General features: G+C 44.8%; 1 protein-coding gene across 1 annotated transcript in view; it reads left to right on the plus strand.

The window, feature by feature from the left end:
• The window catches only part of MAP3K19 (mitogen-activated protein kinase kinase kinase 19), an 85,359-nt gene that overhangs the window by 33,299 nt on the left and 29,456 nt on the right, over positions 1–22,604 (plus strand). Inside the window, exons 10-12 of the mRNA XM_089683601.1 lie at positions 4,071–4,105; positions 7,543–9,735; positions 16,260–16,397. Of these exons, the coding sequence (XP_089539727.1) occupies positions 4,071–4,105; positions 7,543–9,735; positions 16,260–16,397 (2,366 nt within the window). The remainder of the gene's footprint in view (positions 1–4,070; positions 4,106–7,542; positions 9,736–16,259; positions 16,398–22,604) is intronic.

Genomic DNA, 22,604 nt, shown 5'->3' on the forward strand with positions numbered 1-22,604 from the left:
AGAGAGGAGGAGGAGGTCTTGGGAGGAATGAAGAGAATGATTTAGTTGGTATTTTGAAACCAGGTTAGCGATGTAGCTGGGGGCCGAGTTGGACGGCTTTGTTAGTATTTTCAATTTGGATTTGTTAGGCAAGTGGCAGCCCTTGAAGGGATTGTCAGAGAGGGGTGGCAGACACTGAACGGTTGGTAAGGTGGATGAGCCAGGTAGTAGTATTCATGAAGGATTGGAGGGGGGATAGCCTATGTAAAGGTAAGCCAATGGGGGAAGGGAGCTTTGTGGTGTCATTGGTTAGGAAGGGGCATATTTTGGAGATGTTGCTGCACTTGAGACTGCAAGCTTTGAAAAGTGATTGGATGTGGGGCCGAAAGGAGATTTCAGAATCCAGGATTATACCTAGCACCCTGGTATGCGGAGACAGGTTGATGGTTGTGCCACTGATCTTGACAGAGACGTCAAGGGAGGGGGCACGTAGGGGAGGAAATATTAAGAGCTCGGTTTTGGACAGATTGAGTTTGAGGAAGTGAAGTGACAGACTGATATGTCTGTCAGTAAGTTAATAATGCGTGTGGAGACTGATGTTGTGAGCCGATTGTGCACTTTGTAAGTGCAGTTGCTCCAGAGTTTAGTAAATGAAAGGAACCTCTGCAGCTATCCATCATCCAATCATGTGCAAGCAAAAATGCTGTGTTTTGTTTTTTTCTTTCTTGCAAGTGTTTGACTTTTCTTTGGAAAGTGGAACTTCACCTCATTTACTCAGCTGTATATGCCTTTAGTAGATCAACCCCTATGTTCAGCTTACTGCTCCAACATTATTTTCTCCTCTACTGTAATGTGGCACACACTCAACTGGTACAGTTCATCCATCCTGATGTTTCTTGTACTAGGACTTACTCTGTCTTGTGTGTATATATTTATTTCTATACAGCTGCATGTACTTACGCTACAAATGTTTATGTATTGGCATTAGCAGGGGTGGACTGACAACTCATGGGGCCCCTGTGTCCTTGCCTAAGCTAAAAAAAAAGCCTATGAAAAAGGTACCAGGGGCATCTCATGGGGCCCCCTACTGACCCCGGGCAGTGGCCCGAGTTTCCAAATGGTCAGTCCACCCCTGGGCATTAGTTATCCTTGTATGCTACCTGTAGTTGGCACAGAACTGCAGTAAATTATTATACAAGATTTATGTAGCATCAACAGTTTGCTCAGCGCTTTACAATATAACAGGAGACAATACAGCAACAATACAGTTCAATACAAGAGGGACAGGAGGGCCCTGCTCCTTGGAGCTTACAATCTAAGAGGGAGAGGCTGGTGGTACAAAAGGTAATAACTGTGCGGGATGGACTAGTAGGAGGAATAGAAGATTCCATTATTAGCTGATGGCAGGGTAGGCTTCCCTGAGCAAATACATTTTCAGGGATTGCCTAAAAGTGGGTAGAGTAGGCAATAATCTGATAGACTGGGTTAGAGAGTTCCAGAGGATGGGGGGGAGGCGCTGGAGAAGTCCTGGAGACGAGCATAGGAGGAGACAAGGGAGCTAGAGAGCAGGAGGTCATGCGAGGAGCAGAGAAGACTGTTTGGGTGATATTTTGAGACAAGATTGGTGATGTAATTGGTGGCAGAGATATAAATGATTTTATGTTATTGTTAATGTTTTGAATTTTATTCATTGGGCAATGGGAAGCCAGTGGAGGGATTGGCAGAGAGGGATGGCACATATGGAACAATTAGGTGGAAGAGTTTGGCAGCAACATTTATTTTTTATAATTTAAATTTTATTTATTTTCCATATATATTGCACATTTCAGCATTATTCTCATACAAATTTACATATCTTTAATAACATTTCTAACTATCTCTATTCCCATTTACCACCCCTCCTCAATCTAATTTCCCCCCCACCCAAGAAGAAAAAAAAAAAAAAACAAACCCCCATATAAACCCACCCACTCTGCATAATTCAATTATCCCTCTTCATACGCGAATATAGGGAATTTAAAACCTTCTATCCTTCTCACATAGTTACTCCATATATTTCACCATGTATTCTTCCCATGTTCTCCACCTCTTATAGAACAACCCCATCCTGTCTTCCTGCATATAACACAATCTCTCCATCTTACAAATTTGATTAGTTCTTTCCACCCAATCCTCTATCTTAGGCACCTTTGGTCTATGCCAAAACTTAGGTATCAGACCCTTCGCCGCATTTAGATAGCACCATATACCCGAATCCTTGTACTTATTTACTGATAACTCTGTACTATGTAGTAGACATACTGCTGGGTCCAGTCCTATCTTTATCCCAGAGATATTCTCAATTACTTGGACAATTAGCTCCCAGAAACCTTGAATCTTTGGGCACTCCCACCATATATGATATAATGTGCCTATTTTTCCACATCCCCTCCAGCACTCTAGTGAATTTTCCCCACATATCTTATACTCAATATTCGGTGTAATGTGCCATCTCGTTAAACATTTATAATTTACCTCCACCTCTCTCATACTTATATTCTCGTGTATTAATCTATATATTTTCCTTTGTTTATCCTCATCTATCTCTATTCCCAGATCTATTTCCCATTTACCTATATACCTTGGTTTTGTGTAAGTGTCTAACTCAGTGAGGGTTTTATAAATTTTTGCAGTGCCTCGCCTCCCGTCACCCCGTGTTTCTAACAACCTCTCAAACAGGTTCCAATCCTCTCTCGATCTCAACGGTTTTGGGAGGTTTCTGACAAAGTGTTTTAATTGGTGATATTTCCATTCATCTATTTTAATAAAAAGTTCCCTTTTATCCCCTTTCAAATCCCCAAGTGTTCTCAATTCCTGTCCTTCCATTATATCTCTCTGTTGGATATCTTCTTTTCTAATCCATTTCCCTGTACTTTCCTCCTTACCTGGAGGAAAATAATCCGTATTCCTCAGTGAAATTAATTGCGAGTTAAAATCCCATTTCATAAATTTATGCAATTTATCCCAAACTTTAAAAACATTTAATGTAAAAACACTCGTGGTATCTTTTAGCCCTCTATATTGTGCTGGTGCCCAAATAGTTCTCTTCAAGGTAACTCCACTTAATTCATTCTCAATCTGAACCCACCTTTTCCCCTCAGAATTGTGTGTCCAATCATAAATTCTCGCTAGGACTACTGCTTTATAGTACCTCTTAATATTTGGCACTCCCAAGCCTCCTCTCTCTTTATTTCTATTTAACAAGTCATATGATATTCTAGGTTTTTTATTTTTCCATATATATTTTGTTAACATCTTTTTTATTACTTTAAAAAAGACCTCCGGGATTTTGATTGGAATCATCTGAAATTTATAGAGGATTTTTGGTACGATTATCATTTTTATCAGGTTTATACGGCCTATCCAGGATGGGTTACCTCCCTCGAATCTCCTAAGTTCCTTCTTAATCTCATTTAAGAGTGGGATATAATTTAATTTATACAGGTTTGTACATGAAGCAGAAAGTTTCACCCCCAAATACTTTATCTCTCTGTTTTTCCATATAAAGGGGAATTCTTTATATGCATAGGAGGAGACAAGGGAGCTAGAGAGCAGGAGGTCATGCGAGGAGCAGAGAAGACGGTTTGGGTGATATTTTGAGACAAGATTGGTGATGTAATTGGTGGCAGAGATATAAATGGTTTTATGTTATTGTTAATGTTTTGAATTTTATTCATTGGGCAATGGGAAGCCAGTGGAGGGATTGGCAGAGAGGGATGGCACATATGGAACAATTAGGTGGAAGAGTTTGGCAGCAACATTTATGATAGACTGAAGAGGGGATAGCCTGCTATTAGGTAGGCAGTACAATTAAAATACAGTTCAATAGAGAAGGAATAGGGTAATGGTAATATACAAGTCCATAATTTACTCTGCAGAGGTTTAAAAAAAAAAAAAAAAAAGCTGCTTTGGGCAACAGATGTAGTTCTTATTTGAGCACTAGGATCTCTACCCTTTGATCAATGACTTTTGAATTTTCTTTTTTTAATGAACAATGCATACAGTATACACCAGGAGACATAAAGCATTGACTTTTATTTTGTGTTTTCAAGGATTAAGTTCGAGTGAAGCCCCAGGAAACAGTAAGGTGAGACTATATGAAATACCTACATATCACAAGCACATCTTAAATATGAAAAATACGAATCATCTTTCCTAGGGAAGCTTACAGAAGTAATACCTAATATTCAGATTCTTCTATAAGTCCATTTGTAATGGTTCTTTTCCACGATCTCCTGAGAGACATTTTCACTCACAAATACAGTGAAGGAAATAAGTATTTGATCCCCTGCTGATTTTCAATGTTTGCCCAGTCACAAAGAAATGATCAGTCTAAAAATCAAATGTTTGGTATCTTGTAACACAGACAGAATAACAACAAAAAATTCAAAAACAATGCATGTCTAACAAATGATGCACTGATTTGCATGTTCATGGGGGAAATAAGTATTTGATCCCCTTCACAAAACATGACTTGGTGGCAAATCCCTTGTTGGCAATCACAGAGGTCAGACGTTTCCTGTAGTTGGCCACCAGGTTTGCACACATCTCAGGAGGGATTTTGGCCCTCTCCACTTAGCAGATCCTCTCCAAGTCATTAAGGTTTGGTGGCTGATGTTTGGCAACTCAAACTTTCAGCTCCCTCCACAGATTTTCAATCGGATTAAGGTCTGGAGACTGGCTAAGCCACTCCAGGACCTTAATATGCTTCTTCTTTAGCCACTCCTTTGTTGCCTTGGCCGTCTGTTTTGGGTCATTGTCATGTTGGAACACCCATCCACGACCCATTTTCAATGCCCTGGCTGAGGGAAGAATGTTCTCACCCAAGATTTGATGGTACATTGCCCCGTCCATTGTCCCTTTGATGTGGTGCAGTTGTCCTGTCCCCTTAGCAGAAAAACACCCCCAAAGCAGAATGTTTCCACCACCATGTTTGACAGTTGGGATGGTGTTCTTGGGGTCATAAGCAGCATTCCTCCTCCTCCAAACACGGCGAGTTGAGTTGATGCCAAAGAGCTCGATTTTGGTCTCATCCGACCACAACACTTTCAACCAGTCCTCCTCTGCATCATTCAGGTGTTCAGTGGCAAACTTCAGACGGGCCTGGACATGTGCTTTCTTGAGCAGAGGGACCTTGCGGGCACTGCAGGATTTCAATCCTTGTCGGCGTAGTGTGTTACCAATTGTTTTCTTGGTGACTGTGGTCCCAGCTGCCTGGAGATCATTGACAAGATCCTCACGTGTAGTTCTGGGATGATTCCTCACTGTTCTCATGATCATTGACACTCCACAAGGTGAGATCTTGCATGGTGCACCAGACCTAGGCAGACTGACAGTTTTGTGTTTCTTCCATTTGCGAATGATTGCACCAACTGTTGTCACCTTCTCACCAAGCTGCTTGGCGATAGTTTGGTAGCCCAGTCCAGCCTTATGTAGGTCTACAATCTTGTCCCTGACATCCTTGGACAGCTCTTTGGTCTTTGCCAGGGTGGAGAGTTTGGAATCTGATTGTTTGATTGCTCCTGTGGACAGGTGTCTTTTATACAGGTAACAAAATGAGATTAGCAGCACTCCCTTTAAGAGACTGCTTCTAATCTTAGCTTGTTATCTGTATGAAAGACCTAGTAGCCAGAAATCCTGCTGAATGATAGGGGATCACATCCTTATTTCCCTCATGAACATGGAAATCAGTGCATCATTTGTTAGACATGCATTTCTTTTCCATTTTTTGTTGCTATTCTGTCTCTCAGTGTTACAATATACTTACCTTTCGGTTTTTAGACTGATCATTTCTTTATGAGTGTACAAACATTCAAAATTCAGCAGGGGATCAAATACTTATTTCCTTCAATGTAGTTTTTTTTTTTTTTTTTTTAAACAAAAAACCTTTTATAAAAGCCACTTTAAATAATTGTCACATTTTATGTATAATGACTATTTAAGTAACAGACATTCAAATAGGATTTGGTTAGCCATACAAAGCTACCATGATTGTTCAGAAACCAGTACCTGCCTTCAGTAAGGATCAGGACATGTAGGGCTAACGTAGGAGACAATGACTGGTGGCGAATGCAGTCAGAGGCACTCATTCGTAGGGCTAGTTCACGCTACACTTCTACGATCCAGATGCATGTCTGCATGTACTGTTCTGATGCATTTTTAATGCGTTACAGTGCATTTTATAGCTTTTTTTTTTTTGCCAAAGTTTACTGAGTTTTGGTTGTTAGGATGCTGGCAGGTGCCAACTCCTAACAACCAGTGACTCATCCCTGCTAACAGGAGCAGGGTTGAGTCATCTGTTAAGGAATCAGCGTTCATGATTGAAGATGTATTTGCTTTGGGGGCATGTTTATTTTTTTTAAAGGACTTTTTTTTTTTGGTGAATGAGTATGGGTACTCATTCACATGGGGGGGGGGATCTGGGGCCCCCCTAGTTAAAGGTGTTTTCCAGATTCCAACAAGCTATCACCTTCACTCCCACAACCACCAGGCTAGGGTTGTGTAGAAGAGGCCCTTGTCTTCATCAACATGGGGACTTGGCCAGGGATGAGTCACTGGTTGATAGGATGCCAGCGGGCGCTGGTTCCTAACCGCCAACAGAAATTGCAGGAAAAACACATTCCAGTGCATATCTGATGTGTTTTGCTACGCACTGCACTGGTGTGAACTATACCAATGAAATCTTTGGTAACTAGTGTCCATGCATTGTTGATGCAAATTAAAAATGCACTGGACTGCATGTGAATCAGCCCTTACCCCTGGTTCACACCAATGCATTTTTTGTGGTTTTTGCAGAAACAGACTACAGAACAATTTAACATGGTTTCCTATGGGACATGTTCACATCTATGCTTTTTTTCAGCTGTTGAGTTTTTGTAAAGGGTTAGGGGCTTTAAGCACAAAAAGCAGTGTTTTTTCTACAATAGAGTTCAATGGAGAAGCTGCTGAAATACACATGCAGTAATGCTTTTTGCATTGGGCTTTGTGTTTTAACACACGTGTTTTTGTCTTGTTTGGTGCTTTTTTTTCTGCTCAGCAACAAAAAATTTTCAACTTTAATAAAAAAAAACAAAAAAAACCCCACAAAACTCCCCTTAAAAAGAATGCAAAAAATGGATCAAAAGCAAAAAAACATAGGTGTGAACTAAGCCTTAGAGCAAGGTGTAACCTACAGGTGCTTTTCTTCAATCCATCAAGAGTCCCATGAGAAGCAGTGGTGAACCACGGCACTACAAAGCATAGACAGATGTAACCCTACCGGGGCGGACTGACCATTTGGAAACTTGGGCACTGCACGAGGGCCCGGGGTCAGTAGGGGGCCCCATGAGATGCCCCTGGTACCTTTTTCATAGGCTTTTTTGAGTTTGGGCAAGGACACAGGGGCCCCATGATCCCCTATTGCTCGGGGGCCCCATGAGTTGTCAATCCGCCCCTGAATCCTACTTATTCTGAGGCAGGTATCTTGTCTAGCCTGGATTGAGAAGTTGCATTAATTTAAGTTTTCATTTTTTTTTCTTATTTCAGACTTTTCCTCCAGTATATTATTCCCCTCTATCCCCTAAATCCTACAGACTAAGACCTCTGCCAAAGTCCAGTTCAAGAAACAGCACAACAGAGAGATCGATTACCATTTATAACTCAGGGATGTTTGATAAATCCAGACATGACAAATTAACACGTGGACATAAGAGTGTTCGGAAGCCAGTGGATGGGTTAGATATGGTCTTATCTAAAGATCAAGTTCAGATTAGCTTGGACAGCGTTACCAGTTCTGAAAGTGCAAACCACACAGGTGAACTGTCAAGAAGTGCTCACTCGAGCATTAGAATTGCTTCTGGAAGAAGAGAGAACAAAGGAGGCTCAAAAAGCCAGGGCAATACTAGCCTACCTCAAATTTGCAGCAGATTACCTGAACTGCACACGAATGACAAGACAAGTAGTAGTCGGAGAGAAAAGACACAATCGTCATTCGAAAGCGAACCATTAGCAGTACAGAATCACCATAAAACTGTAAGAGATACAAACAATGACAGCGAAGACAATGAATTAGTTACAAATTGTGACCAAGACCTACTGGAAGACAAAACAGACGTGTTATACAGTAGTATGACTATTATAAAATCAAATGATGACGTCAAAATTCCATTAAATGACAATAGGCTACTGGATGTCAACAAGGTCATAGAGTCCATCAAACATATTTCACCACGGATAGCCAGGGCAAGCTATGTCCCCTTAGTACAAATCACCTTCTCTGAACAGAAGGCTAAACCAGAAGTTCACCATCCTGCAGTCAAACAGAATCTTGCTAAAGTTAAGCCAAACTTGAGCATTCTCACTCACGTCAGCAGAAGTTTTAACATAAATGCCCAAAAAGAAAATGACAAAAGTAAGAAAACGAAAAGCATAAAAAACAACTCAGCAACTAACCTAAAATTTCCAAGGCCTCTCTCCAACAGCAATAGAAATTGTGGCAAATGTACGCCTTTGCCCACTTTAGCATACTCTTCTGGACCTTCACCCTCAAAGACGTCAAAGAAAGGCAGGCCCAAACCGGGCAGTGCAGAGCGAAACAGCCAACGTTCACAAACCCAATTATCCCTTTATACAAAGCAAAGGCTAAAATCGCCTGTTAATCCAGCCATGCCTGTACGAGCAAAGACTTCACATGATTTCCAGGACATACATTACAGTGACATGTTTGTTGAGATAAATCCACAAAACAATGGCCCAGGTATTTTTCAAATGTTTGAGACTCCAGTTTACATCAATAGTTCTAAAGAAGACAGAAAAGGCCGTAAGGAAACCAGCTCTGCCTCAACCTCTAGAAGCTGTTCCTCCAAAGGTATTCGGTCAGGGTCTTCACGAGAGAACAGTGCAAGATCTTCCAAAACAGCAAAACCTGGGAACAGAAAAAAACCCTCTGCAACAAAGAGTCGACGTAAAAGCTTGTTGACAAAATCGGTGGCTGCAGAAGATATAAAGAAAGACAATATGGTCATTATATCTGGCACAGATTGGGAAATCAAAACCATAAAAGAGAGAAATGTTAATGAAATTATTACAGATAATCTACCAAACAGCATACTCAACCTCCCTCGTCCAGATTTCTCAGATTTATCCATCATTAAAGAAGCCACAATAGAAAACTCACTCACTGGTAATCAAGCAGCCCAAACCACCTTCATTAAAATGTTCCAAGAAGTGGGACAAGCTAACCATGCCGAAAATTTGAAAAAGGAACATGCTGGACTTGTTAAACCAGAGGAGAAAAATGGAATAGAAACTGTTGGGCCTCAGCCCAAAAACATAAGCAGTGAAAATGATGAGGAACAAAGAGAACCAATATCTGAAGCAGATTTCGGACTACCACCTCAGGAGCTCAGTGTTACAAAAAGACCATCAGAAGGTGTTCAGCTCTCATTAGGCAAAGCCACATTGATTATTCTAAACTCTAGAGAAAAAAAGGAGGAAATCTTGATTGAAGACAGGGAAAAAGAAAGATCAGATCTGTTGTACTGCACTTCCATCCCAATGAACAGCAAGCACAACAGTGAAACTAGCGACATGTTGATTTCTTTCCAAAGGTGTTTGGAACAGATTGATGAACAGTCCATAAGTTCAAAAACTGTGGAGAACCATCAAAATAATGATCAAAGCACAAACACTCACTGCAAGCAAAATGCTAAGCCTGGAGGAAAAATAAATACAATACAGGTAACAAATTATGTGAGCCATTAAAGGGCACATGCATGCTTTTCCTTGTTGACCACCTTCTGTAAATACTTGCTGCATGGCTGTCTTTTTAGAGTCTGTTAACACTACCCGCACAGTAAACCTCTGCAATTTACCATGCAGGAAGTGTTAGCTCTGGTGGTCGGTGCCTTGTGCGTCTAAAGCAGTTTGCTTTTTTTTTTTTAAAAGAAAAACAAAATTTTATATTATATTAAATGTTATAGTGTTACATTTCTTTCATTTTCACAAATTGTAGCTCAGCTGCAGTGGTTATAAACACATGGAGAAGCAGAGTTACAGGTGAGTGGAGGTGTGGAATAGAAGGACATGTTGAAGATTTCTGCACTGCAGCTCACTCACAGGCTGCATTCAAGTGTGAGCAGGACACATTGAAGACAATTGTTTTCTGTGTGTTCTGGCGAAACCTGCATTTTTCTAGTGTGAATTAGTCCTTAGTCATGGAACTGGAACAAGCATACAGATTGAAATATCAGACCTCCTAAAGTGCATACTTGTTACAGGTCACTTACCAAAAACCATTGAAGATGAAGGGTAAGGATGTAAGCCACGCACAAGCATAGTTTTCCTTTAACAAAAAGCTATAAGACAATTATGCCAATCTTTTTTTTCAAACCAGGAAAGCCTGCGAAACAAAATCTGGAATATCATGCCGAATCATGCCGAAGGACACTGCTCCTTTCATCTGTAGTCTGCAGGGAATCCGGGCACTTCTGGGAGTGTCTCCTCTGGGTCCCCTGCAGCTCTCATTGGTTCCTTCTGCCAGTCTCCACATAATACAGGATAAAGTAATGATGTGAAGGTCAGCAGAAGGAACTGGTGAAAGTTGTAGGGAACCCAGAAGACCGATACTTCCATATTGTAGGTTTCCTTGTGGCCAAGAGATGATTTCTACTAAACAGTGCAGGGTTCTGGTGGCGAGGGTAAGTATCCCTCATTTTGCAGGTAACCTCTAAAAAAATTTCACGTCATGACAGTGTTTGCTTTAACCGCCTCCCATCCGCCATATAGTACAATGACGGGCGCAAGGCAGTTCTCTCGTTCTGGGAGGATGTCATATGACGTCCTCCCATTCTAACCGCACATGTGCAGCTCCAGGCGGTGCGCTGTGTGCCTTGGACACAGCGAATCACCGATCAACAGAAAGAGCCGAAGATCTCAGCTCGGTCATATGATCAACTGTGTCCAATCACAGCTGATCACATGTAAATAGGGAAATGCCGGTTATCGGCATTTCTCTCAAGAGCTGTCATGCCGACAGCTCGAGAAGAGAGGAGAGCCGGTAATCGGCATCCCTCAGAGGGAACATGTACACTGATCAGGGCACTGATGATCAGTGTGCCCTGATGATCTGTGTAGTGCCAGCTCTCAGTGTTCATCCATGCCACCTGCCAGTGCCCATCAATGCCACATTTCAGTGCCTACCAGTGCACATCAATGCCACATATCAGTGCCCATTTAAACTGCCTTTCAGTGCCACCTATCAATGCCAGTCAGTGCCACCTAACAGTGCCAGTCAGTGCCACTTATCAATGCCAGTCAGTGCTGCCTATCCGTGCCATATATGAGTGCTGCCTTTCAGTGCCCATCAGTGATGCCTGTCAATGCCCATCAGTGCTGCCTACCAGTGCCTCCTCATCAGTGCCACCTATCAGTGTCCATCAGTGCAGCCTATCAGTGCCCATCACTGCAGCCTCATTAGCGCACATCAGTGGAGAAAAATCGCTTATTTAGAAAATTTTAGAACAAAAACTAAGAAAACTTTTTTTTTTTTTCACAATTTTCAGTGGTTTCTGGTTTAAGAAAATAAAAAACCCAGAGATGATTAACTACCACCAAAATAAAGCTCTGTCACAAAAAAAATATGATACAAATTTCATATGGGTACAGTGTTGCATGACCACGCAATTGTCATTCAAAGTGCAACAGAGCTGAAAGCTGGAAATTGGTCTGGGCAGGAAGGGGGTATAAGTGCCCTGTAGGCTAGTTGTTAAACCTGAATGTTAGGCATAAATAAAAGATAGAAATGAATGCAGCTATGAATTTAATATATAGATTTTTAAAATACTAGTGTAAGTATCTGGAATTTGTATCAGCTTCTTGCAATCCCCTGTACAGGAGCACTCGGACTGGGAGAAGGAAAGGAAGTAATTTGAGCCAACATAGGATTCATACAAATGTGCTGACAGGGAACATGCTGATAGAAGAGCAGAAGATGTCCTTATCAGTATACTGTTTTCACTGCATTCCTTAAAGTGGTTGTATAGCTCAGACATGAAATCTGCACAAAACACAAATTTCTAGTGTTTATTTGCCTCTCTCCAACGCACTAAGGGGAAGAATTATTAAAACTGAAGAGCGCAAACAAACGGGGCTGTCCGTCCACCTGTATGCAGAACCCAGCAGCTGTATTTAAAGCATACAGGAGCACTACACTGACTGGAGGGAGGAGCTGGAGGGAGAGAGAAAGCACAGCCCCACCTCCTCCCCAGTGAACACTTCTGCGCATGGTGGTGCGTGGTGTGTTCTCTCTCCCCCTGCTCCTTCTGGCAAGTGCAGCTCCTGCACTCCTCTCTCCCCCTGCTCCTTCTGGCAAGTGCAGCTCCTGCACTCCTCTCTCCCCCTGCTCCTTCTGGCAAGTGCAGCTCCTGAACTCCTGTGAACACCACTACTGGCTTGTTAATACAGACGCTGGACTGGCTGGAAGGAGGAGGGGGGAGCAAGAACACAGCCTGCAACACCTCCTGGGCTCTCTCCTCGCTGCTCCCAGTGATGGGGTGACAGGAGTAGTGATGCCGCTGTCACTATTCCGCTCAGTCTTGTAACAAAAGGAAGGTGCCTCCATCTTGACAGTAAACCACTGTGTCCAGGCAGCTGCCCCTCCCACCCACCCCCCTATCTGTATTTCAATAAACTTAAAATGACAAAAAGAAAACACAAGACAAGGTTTTAAAAAAGCCAACACAAAACGTTGGTTAGTATATTTTCTCTACTTTAACATTATTCAGTAGCAGTGCATTTCAGTTTAGGAGCTACACCTTGCTGCAAATTTGGCAGCTATTGTGTTGTGATTGGCCATCTCAGCAGTCCATTAGTTTAAAAAGTCAACTGGAAAAGCGCTAAGAACTTCACCCTGGTAAAGGTTGTCAGCTGCTAGCAGGAATGAAATTCAGAACAAGGTGTATTTCCATTTCAGTGAAAAATATATACAAATATATATATATATAACATATTGATTGCTAACTTTTATTCAGACATGACAACACATCTTATGGAGCATTGCAGTACCAATTACAGATGGCAAGTTGGAAGTCATTGCAATCTGTGCGCTCATTGTCAAGGAGATTGAGTTGCCATGAATCAGAGGTGACATAGTTGAACTTACACATTGAACAATCAGGGATGAACATGCTGAGATAAGGATTCTGTTAAATCTTTCAGAAACATTTTCTTATATTACAGATTTTTTTTTTACCTTGTAGATACATATCTAATAAACTGTGAACTAAACTGAGCAAATTAAAGGAGCCAGATGCCTTGTATGGAAAAACATTGCTTCCTCCTAACTTATGCGTTTTGGAGTCAAGGATTCTTGTGTGCCTGCCAGTGAATAGACTGGACTGACTCCTGAGTTCTGAGAATTTGTTTACCATGACTTAGTGTAGGTATATACACTACATTTTTTGTGCCACAATTGGTTGTTAATGTTGCATCTGGGTTGATTTTGTTAAACGTAAATTTGGTGAAACACGTTCTCTTCAGTGGCAACCATTCATGTGACCGCATTACTCAGTCCCACCAAAATTGTTCCTGTGATACACTGTACATTTTTCAAAACAGCTGCAGTCACAAAAGCAGCAAACGCACAGGCGGCACAGGTGAGGATAACATAGTGAGTACAATTAGTAGTGAGCACCCTTTAAGTAAGTTCTAACACCTTGTAGCCCCCAGCCAACATGGCAAGATTCAATCTTAAAGGATATACTGGACTGTCACATTTGTAGACTACTTACGTGCTATGGGGTACAGTTAGCCAAATTAAAGTGCAGCTCTGGATTTTGAATGCAACATCTAAAAAGGCAAGATTGTCAATCAGCTGTAAGTAGAATTAGTTATCCATATTCAGACTTGTCCATTTGGACTACAAAAAAAAAAAAAAAAAAAGCATTCACAGTTTTCTTGCGGCTGGTCAAGCCCATCTATACTGGTCTACAGTTCTCTAAGAACTACCTAGACGCAGCCAAGGAGTCAACATAAAAACAACAAGGTTGTAAATACTATTTACATAGTCGATTCCAAAGCTCTGGCATACCACATCAAAACTGTTAGAAGTAGAGAGACATTAAAGTAATGTAACTTAGATAAGTGCTACAATAACAATCAAACACATAAAAATAAATGGCATTGTAGTGTTTCCATCTGTGGGATGAATTTGTCATGATAAAAAGCAAAACTAAATTAAAACTTCAAAACGAATGTACAGTTTTTCTGGACCGCACTTTGTCCTGTACACTTGGTGTGCAGTCCCGTCCTGAGATAAGAGTGCTTGAGGCTTTTTCCTTCCTTCCAAAGGAGTGTTTTCACTGTCATCACAAGTCTTAGAAGTAGGAAGCTAAGGGGATAAAAAATTAAATATTTAGGACAGGTGGATGGATAGAGATAGACAAAGATTACACAGCAAAATGGTGGAATGGAGATGTGCTAGATCCTTTGTAAGGGTTCTGGTTGGGTAAGATGTTGCTATAGGAATAGATTCACAAACTATGGTATAGGAACCTCAGCAAGGTTCTTGTAACAATGGAGAAGGAAGATAGCACCACTCTAAAGAGGTTTGTCCAGAATGGTTTTATTTCTCATTGTATTTAGTAAAGAAGCCAACGCACTTTTAGTGGTTTCAAGGGGTCCTCCATCAAGGATTTAGAAATGTGAGCAAGGACTTAATTCTGGATGATTCTGAATAATATGCTCAAATTGCTCATGTTGGTTTTTAGTCTTCTACACAGCATAAAAAGCAGCAACTCCTAAAATCAATGTAAACATATAGAAAACTGATAGTTCAACTGTGCTGAAAAAACCGTGCCAAAATAAGTCTAATCCGATATCGGTAACAATGTTAAGCATTTCCATGAGTACTTGTTACAAATGCTCAAATACTTGAAACCGATACCTTTGCAGTGCGATTTGAGCCCATACAACATGAATGGGCCAGCTGTCAGCTGTAAACAGGTCATAGGAGAGCAGAATGAGATTTGGCTGTACTTCTTTAAATTAAAAACAAACTGAAATCATTAAAAAGGAACAAATAAAAAACAAAAAGCGTACAATACCATGGTTATATAACTTTGTTGGAGAACCTTTTGATTTTATGACAGCATTCAATCTTTTGGGGTAGAAGTCTATCAGCATGGCAGATCCTGCTTTGGGATTCTTTGATCACTCTTCTTTTCAAAAGTGCCCCAAATCAAATTGTATTCAGGTCTGGGCTCTGGTTTGGCAATGCAAAAACTTTGATCTTCTTCTGGTATGTACAAAGCATCAAATGAATCATTGTTGGAAGGTCATTCAGGAAGTCAAATGCTCTCTGAAGAGTGTTCTGTGCTAGTGTGAAGGAGACCTAACTACAATGAACTGAAAGTTAATAGGTTGCTATTGGTTCATTTCTTTGGCATGACTTTGTGGCTGCTCATTTATAACAGAACAGGTATCACTATCTGATCTCCATTATACGAACCATTCATAAAATGCAGGGGGCTGTGTGGAGCCTACGTTGCCCCACAGATTTCGCTCTGCTTAGCGTAGTAGAGAGCTCAGAGACTGGATAAGAGCCAGTCATGTGAATTTGACAGATCAAGTCATTGGACTCTTCCATTTTTTGTTTCTAAAACCAACGGAGAGCAATGCAAATCTGTAAAGCATAGTGCAGTGCTTTATTAATGTCCAGTGTTGTCATCCTTAAAGCGAAGTTCCACTCATCCTGTCAAAAAATAAAAGTCAGCATCTACAAAAACTGTAGCTGCTGACTTTTAAAAAACAGCCACTTTCCTGTCCGTCGGTCCCGTGGCATGTCCCCCGCAGCCCGTTTCACCGACCTTCCTGGAGGCCGGCATCTTCAGTGTGGGCACCCGGCTGTGTCTGCTTGCGGCTTCACAGCCGGCTACCCACTGCGCATAAGCGAATAACACTGCGCTTCAAGAATGGTCCTGTAGTCTTCTGAGACCTGTCACGTGTCCCAGAAGACTAAAGGAAGGGAGGACACCTTCGGCTTCCGATCGCCTAGGCGGTCCGACCGCAATTGGGAGCTGGTACCTGTCAAATTCGGGTACCCGCTCCCCCCAAAGGTGCTAATCCTTAATGGGGAGCTGGGGAGCAGTCCTTAAAGCGGAAATTCCCCTTTTGTGTGGAGCTCCACTTTAAGCGGTGGTATTGGCCATACTACTGCTTTTGGAATGGACCTTTAACTGATTATCCCACTGGTTTTCCTTTTACAGAACAACCGATGTACAAGCCCCAATGATAATAACACCAATAACTCCAAGCAGTCCGGCAACTACTTCAAAACTAGCAATGATGACAGCTCCATTTACTGGATCAAGGGAGAGGTGCTGGGGAGAGGAGCATATGGAACGGTAATGTCTGTTATACTAGGTTTATTATAGTACAAAGTCAATTTCTGTGGACAAGGGTTTCTACTGCTACCAGTTATATAAACTCAGTCTGCACTGCTTGAAAGCTTTGGGAATCCTCAGGAGACTGATGTAAAATCAATCAGCGAAACATCAGAAATATCACCTCTGGTCTGAACTGGCCTATTAAAGCAGGGGTTGTTAAAGTGGAACTTTACCCATAAAAACTTGATAAAAAGTAATGTTCTTTAACAAGGAACACACATTTTACTTTATTAATTATTCTGCAGAAGTTAGTGTGTGCTATAAATTGCCTCCAGCACTGCTCCGGTTACTACTTGCTGGAGGCTGTCATTTTGCTGACAACCAGAGCTCCTAAGCAGCAGTAAATCTTTAGGCCGTCAGCAGATCGGCCTCTACATTTTCAGCTAGCGCTGATGAAGAAGGGATGCCCTCCGAAACGCATCAGTTGTACGGAGTATCTACCCCCATGATGGGATTCGCGCTGGCTCCTTATCTTTCAAGTCCCTCTGAGGACTTACATGCCTGATTTTATTCGCTGTTTGTGAGTATCATTTTATAATTAATAATTTTGGTTACTGAGGTAATGCGGTAGGTTGGTGCGCTTCTCGTTTTTTTCCCCGCTTTGCAGTATTGGTCGGGCTTCCCCAGCCTCGTTTGGAGCTGCACAACTCTACATGCACTGGTGGTCAATTTTTTCCAGTTCTGGTTCCATCCATCCGCCACCCGCCTGGGTCCTAGCGCGCAGGAGAATTAGTTTCTCTTCTACATTTTCAGCACAGTGCTGAAAAATGGGGAGCAAATGAGCATGTGCAGAGCAGAGTGAGACAGTATTAATGGATTTTAAACAGTATAGGCACTTATTTTTAATGTTTTACATAGCTATTAGAGATGAGCGAAGAAATGAAAAATTCGATTCGACTGATTCGGCGAATTCGTGGACAATATTCGATTCGAGTCGAATAAATTCGCTGTGAATTTAACTTAAAAAAGGGTGTTTCTAGGCTTCAGAGAGACTTAATATTAGTGCAGAACACTGTACCTTTAATTTAAATGCCCTTGGAGTCTGCTGGGGAAGAGAAATAATACTGTCAGTCAGTATGACATGCAGATGAGTGCCGTCGATCTTAGAATCACCGCACACTTCACTCATTTGGGCAGTCACGGGGCCAAAACCAGAGTGTGGAGCCACAGTGTGGCGGTGGAGGCAGCAGCAATGGGAGGCCATACAGCACCCTATGACAAAAATGGAAACCACCAGCAGTGTGAGGAGACCTGAAAGTGGCACATGGCAGAGTGTGGCGATAGAGACAGCAGCAATGGGAGGCCGTACAGGGACCCATGACACACTCTGGACCTGGCAGCAGCATGAGGAGGCGGTACAGGGGCCCATGACAGATTACGGGCCTGGCAGCAGCATGAGGAGTCGGTACAGGGGCCCATGGCAGATTACGGGCCTGGCAGCAGCAATGGGAGGCCGTACAGGGACCCATGACACACTCTGGACCTGGCAGCAGCATGGGGAGGCGGTACAGGGGCCCATGACAGATTACGGGCCTGGCAGCAGCATGAGGAGTCGGTACGGGGGCCCATGACACACTCTGGACCTGGCAGCAGCATGAGGAGGCGGTACAGGGGCGCATGACAGATTACGAGCCTGGCAGCAGCAACTTGGACAGGAGGACGTTCAGCTTCTGCACCGTCGGGTGCGTGCTCGCAAACTGTTGTCTCTTGGAAACGGATTCCAAGAAAGACTGCTGACGGAATCCGTGAAGAGGAGTAGCAGGAGAAGGAGCATCTGAACGAGCGGAATATGCCAACAAGCGACAACAGTGGCCCATGACAGATTACGGGCCTGGCAGCAGCATGAGGAGTCGGTACGGGGGCCCATGGCAGATTACGGGCCTGGCAGCAGCTATGGGAGGCCCGTAATCTGCCAGCACCCTATGACAAAAAATGGAACCCACCAGCAGTGTGAGGAGACCTGAAAGTGGCACATGGCAGAGTGTGGCGATGGAGACAGCAGCAATGGGAGGCCGTACAGGGACCCATGAGAGACTCTGGACCTGGCAGCAGCATGAGGAGGCGGTATAGGGGCCCATGGCAGATTAGGGGCCTGGCAGCAGCTATGGGAGGCCCGTAATCTGCCAGCACCCTATGACAAAAAATGGAACACACCAGCAGTGTGAGGAGACCTGAAAGTGGCACATGGCAGAGTGTGGCGATGGAGGCAGCAGCAATGGGAGGCCGTACAGGGACCCATGAGAGACTCTGGACTTGGCAGCAGCATGAGGAGGCGGTATAGGGGCCCATGGCAGATTAGGGGCCTGGCAGCAGCTATGGGAGGCCCGTAATCTGCCAGCACCCTATGACAAAAAATGGAACACACCAGCAGTGTGAGGAGACCTGAAAGTGGCACATGTTTGGGGCATGATTCATGGCGGATTTAGTCAGTTGTGTCAGGAACTGGTGGTTTGAAATCCAGACTAATCCACGCCTGATTCATTTTCACAAACGTCAGTCTCTCCACACTTTGGGTGGACAGTCGTGTCCTCCGCGGAGTTGCAATACCTCCTGCCGCACTAAACACGCGCTCCGATGCCACGCTACTGGCCGGGCATGACAGCCTTTCAAGGGCAAATTCAGCTAGTTGGGGCCAAAGGTCAAGTTTCGTTGCCCAGTAGTCAAGGGGATTGTCTACCTCGGTTGGCAGGGTGCTGTCCAAGTAGGCCTAAGCCTGTTGTTTGAGGTCCTGCTCCAGGTCCACCTGATGCTGCTGCTGCTGCTGCGGCTGGTTAGTAGTTTCCTCACTGCGCTGGTGAAGAAAGCTACTCATCATCGACTGCAGACTGAGGCAGCCGCTGCTGGTGGAGCTGCCACTGCTCCTACCACCCCACCCCTCCCCTGCTGCCATGGCAGCGGAACACGAGCGCACAGGGCCCACAGTGTCTGAGGATGGACGTTGGCGCAGACAGGCAGAGACCAGCTGACTACATAGGTGTTTTTTATAGTACGTTATTTTGGCCTCCCTCTCAGCAGGTGTGAAAAAGGCCACCATTTTTGAACGGTAGCGAGGGTCCAACAAGGTGGACAGCCAAAAGTCATCCCTCTGTCTGATGGTTATTATTCGGCTGTCGCTACGCAAGCAACCGAGCATGCTATGGGCCATTTGTGCCAAGGAATGCGAGGGACTCCCTGCCTCCATCTCCACAGCATACTGCCACGGTGCGTCTAGGTCCTCTGTCTCCTCTTCCTCCTCCTCTACCAGATGCTCCTGCTCCTCCACTCCTGTCCGCTGAGTGGAAAAACCACCCATTTCACTCAATAATTCCTGAGCACCAATGTCCTCCTCTACCTCCTCCTCTTCTTCCAGTCCTGCCCCCACAGGGGCCATGTGGCGTTGAGATCTGTGCGCCACGTCTACCGCACCCTGACCAGCCATTGTTAACAGCATTTGTTCCAGGACGTGCAACAGAGGAATGACGTCGTTCATCCCATAGTCCTGCCGACTCACGAATAGCGTGGCCTCCTCAAAGGGCCTGAGCAAGCGCAGGTGTCACGCATGAGCTGCCAATGGCTGACATCTAAGTTACACAGGGAGTACCTTTATCTGCTTTTAACATCAGGAAATCTGTGATGGCCTTTTGCTGTTCGTAAAGGCGGTCTAACATATGTAGGGTTGAATTCCACCTTGTTGCAACGTCACAGCATGAGGAGTCGGTATAGGGGCCCATGGCAGATTAGGGGCCTGGCAGCAGTTATGGGAGGCCCATAATCTGCCAGCACCCTATGACAAAAAATGGAACACACCAGCAGTGTGAGGAGACCTGAAAGTGGCACATGGCAGAGTGTGGCGATGGAGACAGCAGCAATGGGAGGCCGTACAGGGACCCATGAGAGACTCTGGACCTGGCAGCAGCATGAGGAGGCGGTATATAGGGGCCTACGGCAGATTAGGGGCCTGGCAGCAGCTATAGGAGGCCCGTAATCTGCCAGCACCCTATGTCAAAAAATTCAACACACCAGCAGTGTGAAGAGACCTGAAAGTGGCACATGGCATGAGAGACTCTGGACCTGGCAGCAGCAGGAGGAGGCGGTATAGGGGCCCATGGCTGATTAGGGGCCTGGCAGCAGCTATGTGAGGCCCGTAATCTGCCTGCACCCTATGTCAAAAAATTTAACACACCAGCAGTGTGAAGAGACCTGAAAGTGGCACATGGCAGCAGAGTGTGGCGATGGAGACAGCAGCAATGGGAGGCCGTACAGGGACCATGACAGACTCTGGACTTGGCAGCAGCATGAGGAGGCGGTATATAGGGGCCCATGGCAGATTAGGGGCCTGGCAGCAGCTATGTGAGGCCCGTTATCTTGCAGCACCCTATGTCAAAAAATTTAACACACCAGCAGTGTGAAGAGACCTGAAAGTGGCACATGGCAGCAGAGTGTGGCGATGGAGACAGCAGCAATGGGAGGCCGTACAGGGACCCATGAGAGACTCTGGACCTGGCAGCAGCAGGAGGAGGTGGTATATAGGGGCCCATGGCAGATTAGGGGCCTGGCAGCAGCTATGTGAGGCCCGTAATCTGCCTGCACCCTATGTCAAAAAATTTAACACACCAGCAGTGTGAAGAGACCTGAAAGTGGCACATGGCATGAGAGACTCTGGACCTGGCAGCAGCAGGAGGAGGCGGTATAGGGGCCCATGGCTGATTAGGGGCCTGGCAGCAGCTATGTGAGGCCCGTTATCTTGCAGCACCCTATGTCAAAAAATTTAACACACCAGCAGTGTGAAGAGACCTGAAAGTGGCACATGGCAGCAGAGTGTGGCGATGGAGACAGCAGCAATGGGAGGCCGTACAGGGACCATGACAGACTCTGGACTTGGCAGCAGCATGAGGAGGCGGTATATAGGGGCCCATGGCAGATTAGGGGCCTGGCAGCAGCTATGTGAGGCCCGTTATCTTGCAGCACCCTATGTCAAAAAATTTAACACACCAGCAGTGTGAAGAGACCTGAAAGTGGCACATGGCAGCAGAGTGTGGCGATGGAGACAGCAGCAATGGGAGGCCGTACAGGGACCCATGAGAGACTCTGGACCTGGCAGCAGCAGGAGGAGGTGGTATATAGGGGCCCATGGCAGATTAGGGGCCTGGCAGCAGCTATGTGAGGCCCGTAATCTGCCTGCACCCTATGTCAAAAAATTTAACACACCAGCAGTGTGAAGAGACCTGAAAGTGGCACATGGCAGCAGAGTGTGGCGATGGAGACAGCAGCAATGGGAGGCCGTACAGGGACCATGACAGACTCTGGACTTGGCAGCAGCATGAGGAGGCGGTATATAGGGGCCCATGGCAGATTAGGGGCCTGGCAGCAGCTATGTGAGGCCCGTAATCTGCCTGCACCCTATGTCAAAAAATTTAACACACCAGCAGTGTGAAGAGACCTGAAAGTGGCACATGGCAGCAGAGTGTGGCGATGGAGACAGCAGCAATGGGAGGCCGTACAGGGACCATGACAGACTCTGGACTTGGCAGCAGCATGAGGAGGCGGTATATAGGGGCCCATGGCAGATTAGGGGCCTGGCAGCAGCTATGTGAGGCCCGTAATCTGCCTGCACCCTATGTCAAAAAATTTAACACACCAGCAGTGTGAAGAGACCTGAAAGTGGCACATGGCAGCAGAGTGTGGCGATGGAGACAGCAGCAATGGGAGGCCGTACAGGGACCATGACAGACTCTGGACTTGGCAGCAGCATGAGGAGGCGGTATATAGGGGCCCATGGCAGATTAGGGGCCTGGCAGCAGCTATGTGAGGCCCGTTATCTTGCAGCACCCTATGTCAAAAAATTTAACACACCAGCAGTGTGAAGAGACCTGAAAGTGGCACATGGCAGCAGAGTGTGGCGATGGAGACAGCAGCAATGGGAGGCCGTACAGGGACCCATGAGAGACTCTAGACTTGGCAGCAGCATGAGGAGGCGGTATATAGGGGCCCATGGCAGATTAGGGGCCTGGCAGCAGCTATGTGAGGCCCGTAATCTGCCTGCACCCTATGTCAAAAAATTTAACACACCAGCAGTGTGAAGAGACCTGAAAGTGGCACATGGCAGCAGAGTGTGGCGATGGAGACAGCAGCAATGGGAGGCCGTACAGGGACCATGACAGACTCTGGACTTGGCAGCAGCATGAG

Source organism: Staurois parvus, unplaced genomic scaffold (assembly GCF_062004578.1).
Source record: "Staurois parvus isolate SC_StPar_1 unplaced genomic scaffold, SC_StPar_1.0 ptg000315l, whole genome shotgun sequence".
Lineage (NCBI taxonomy): Eukaryota > Metazoa > Chordata > Amphibia > Anura > Ranidae > Staurois > Staurois parvus.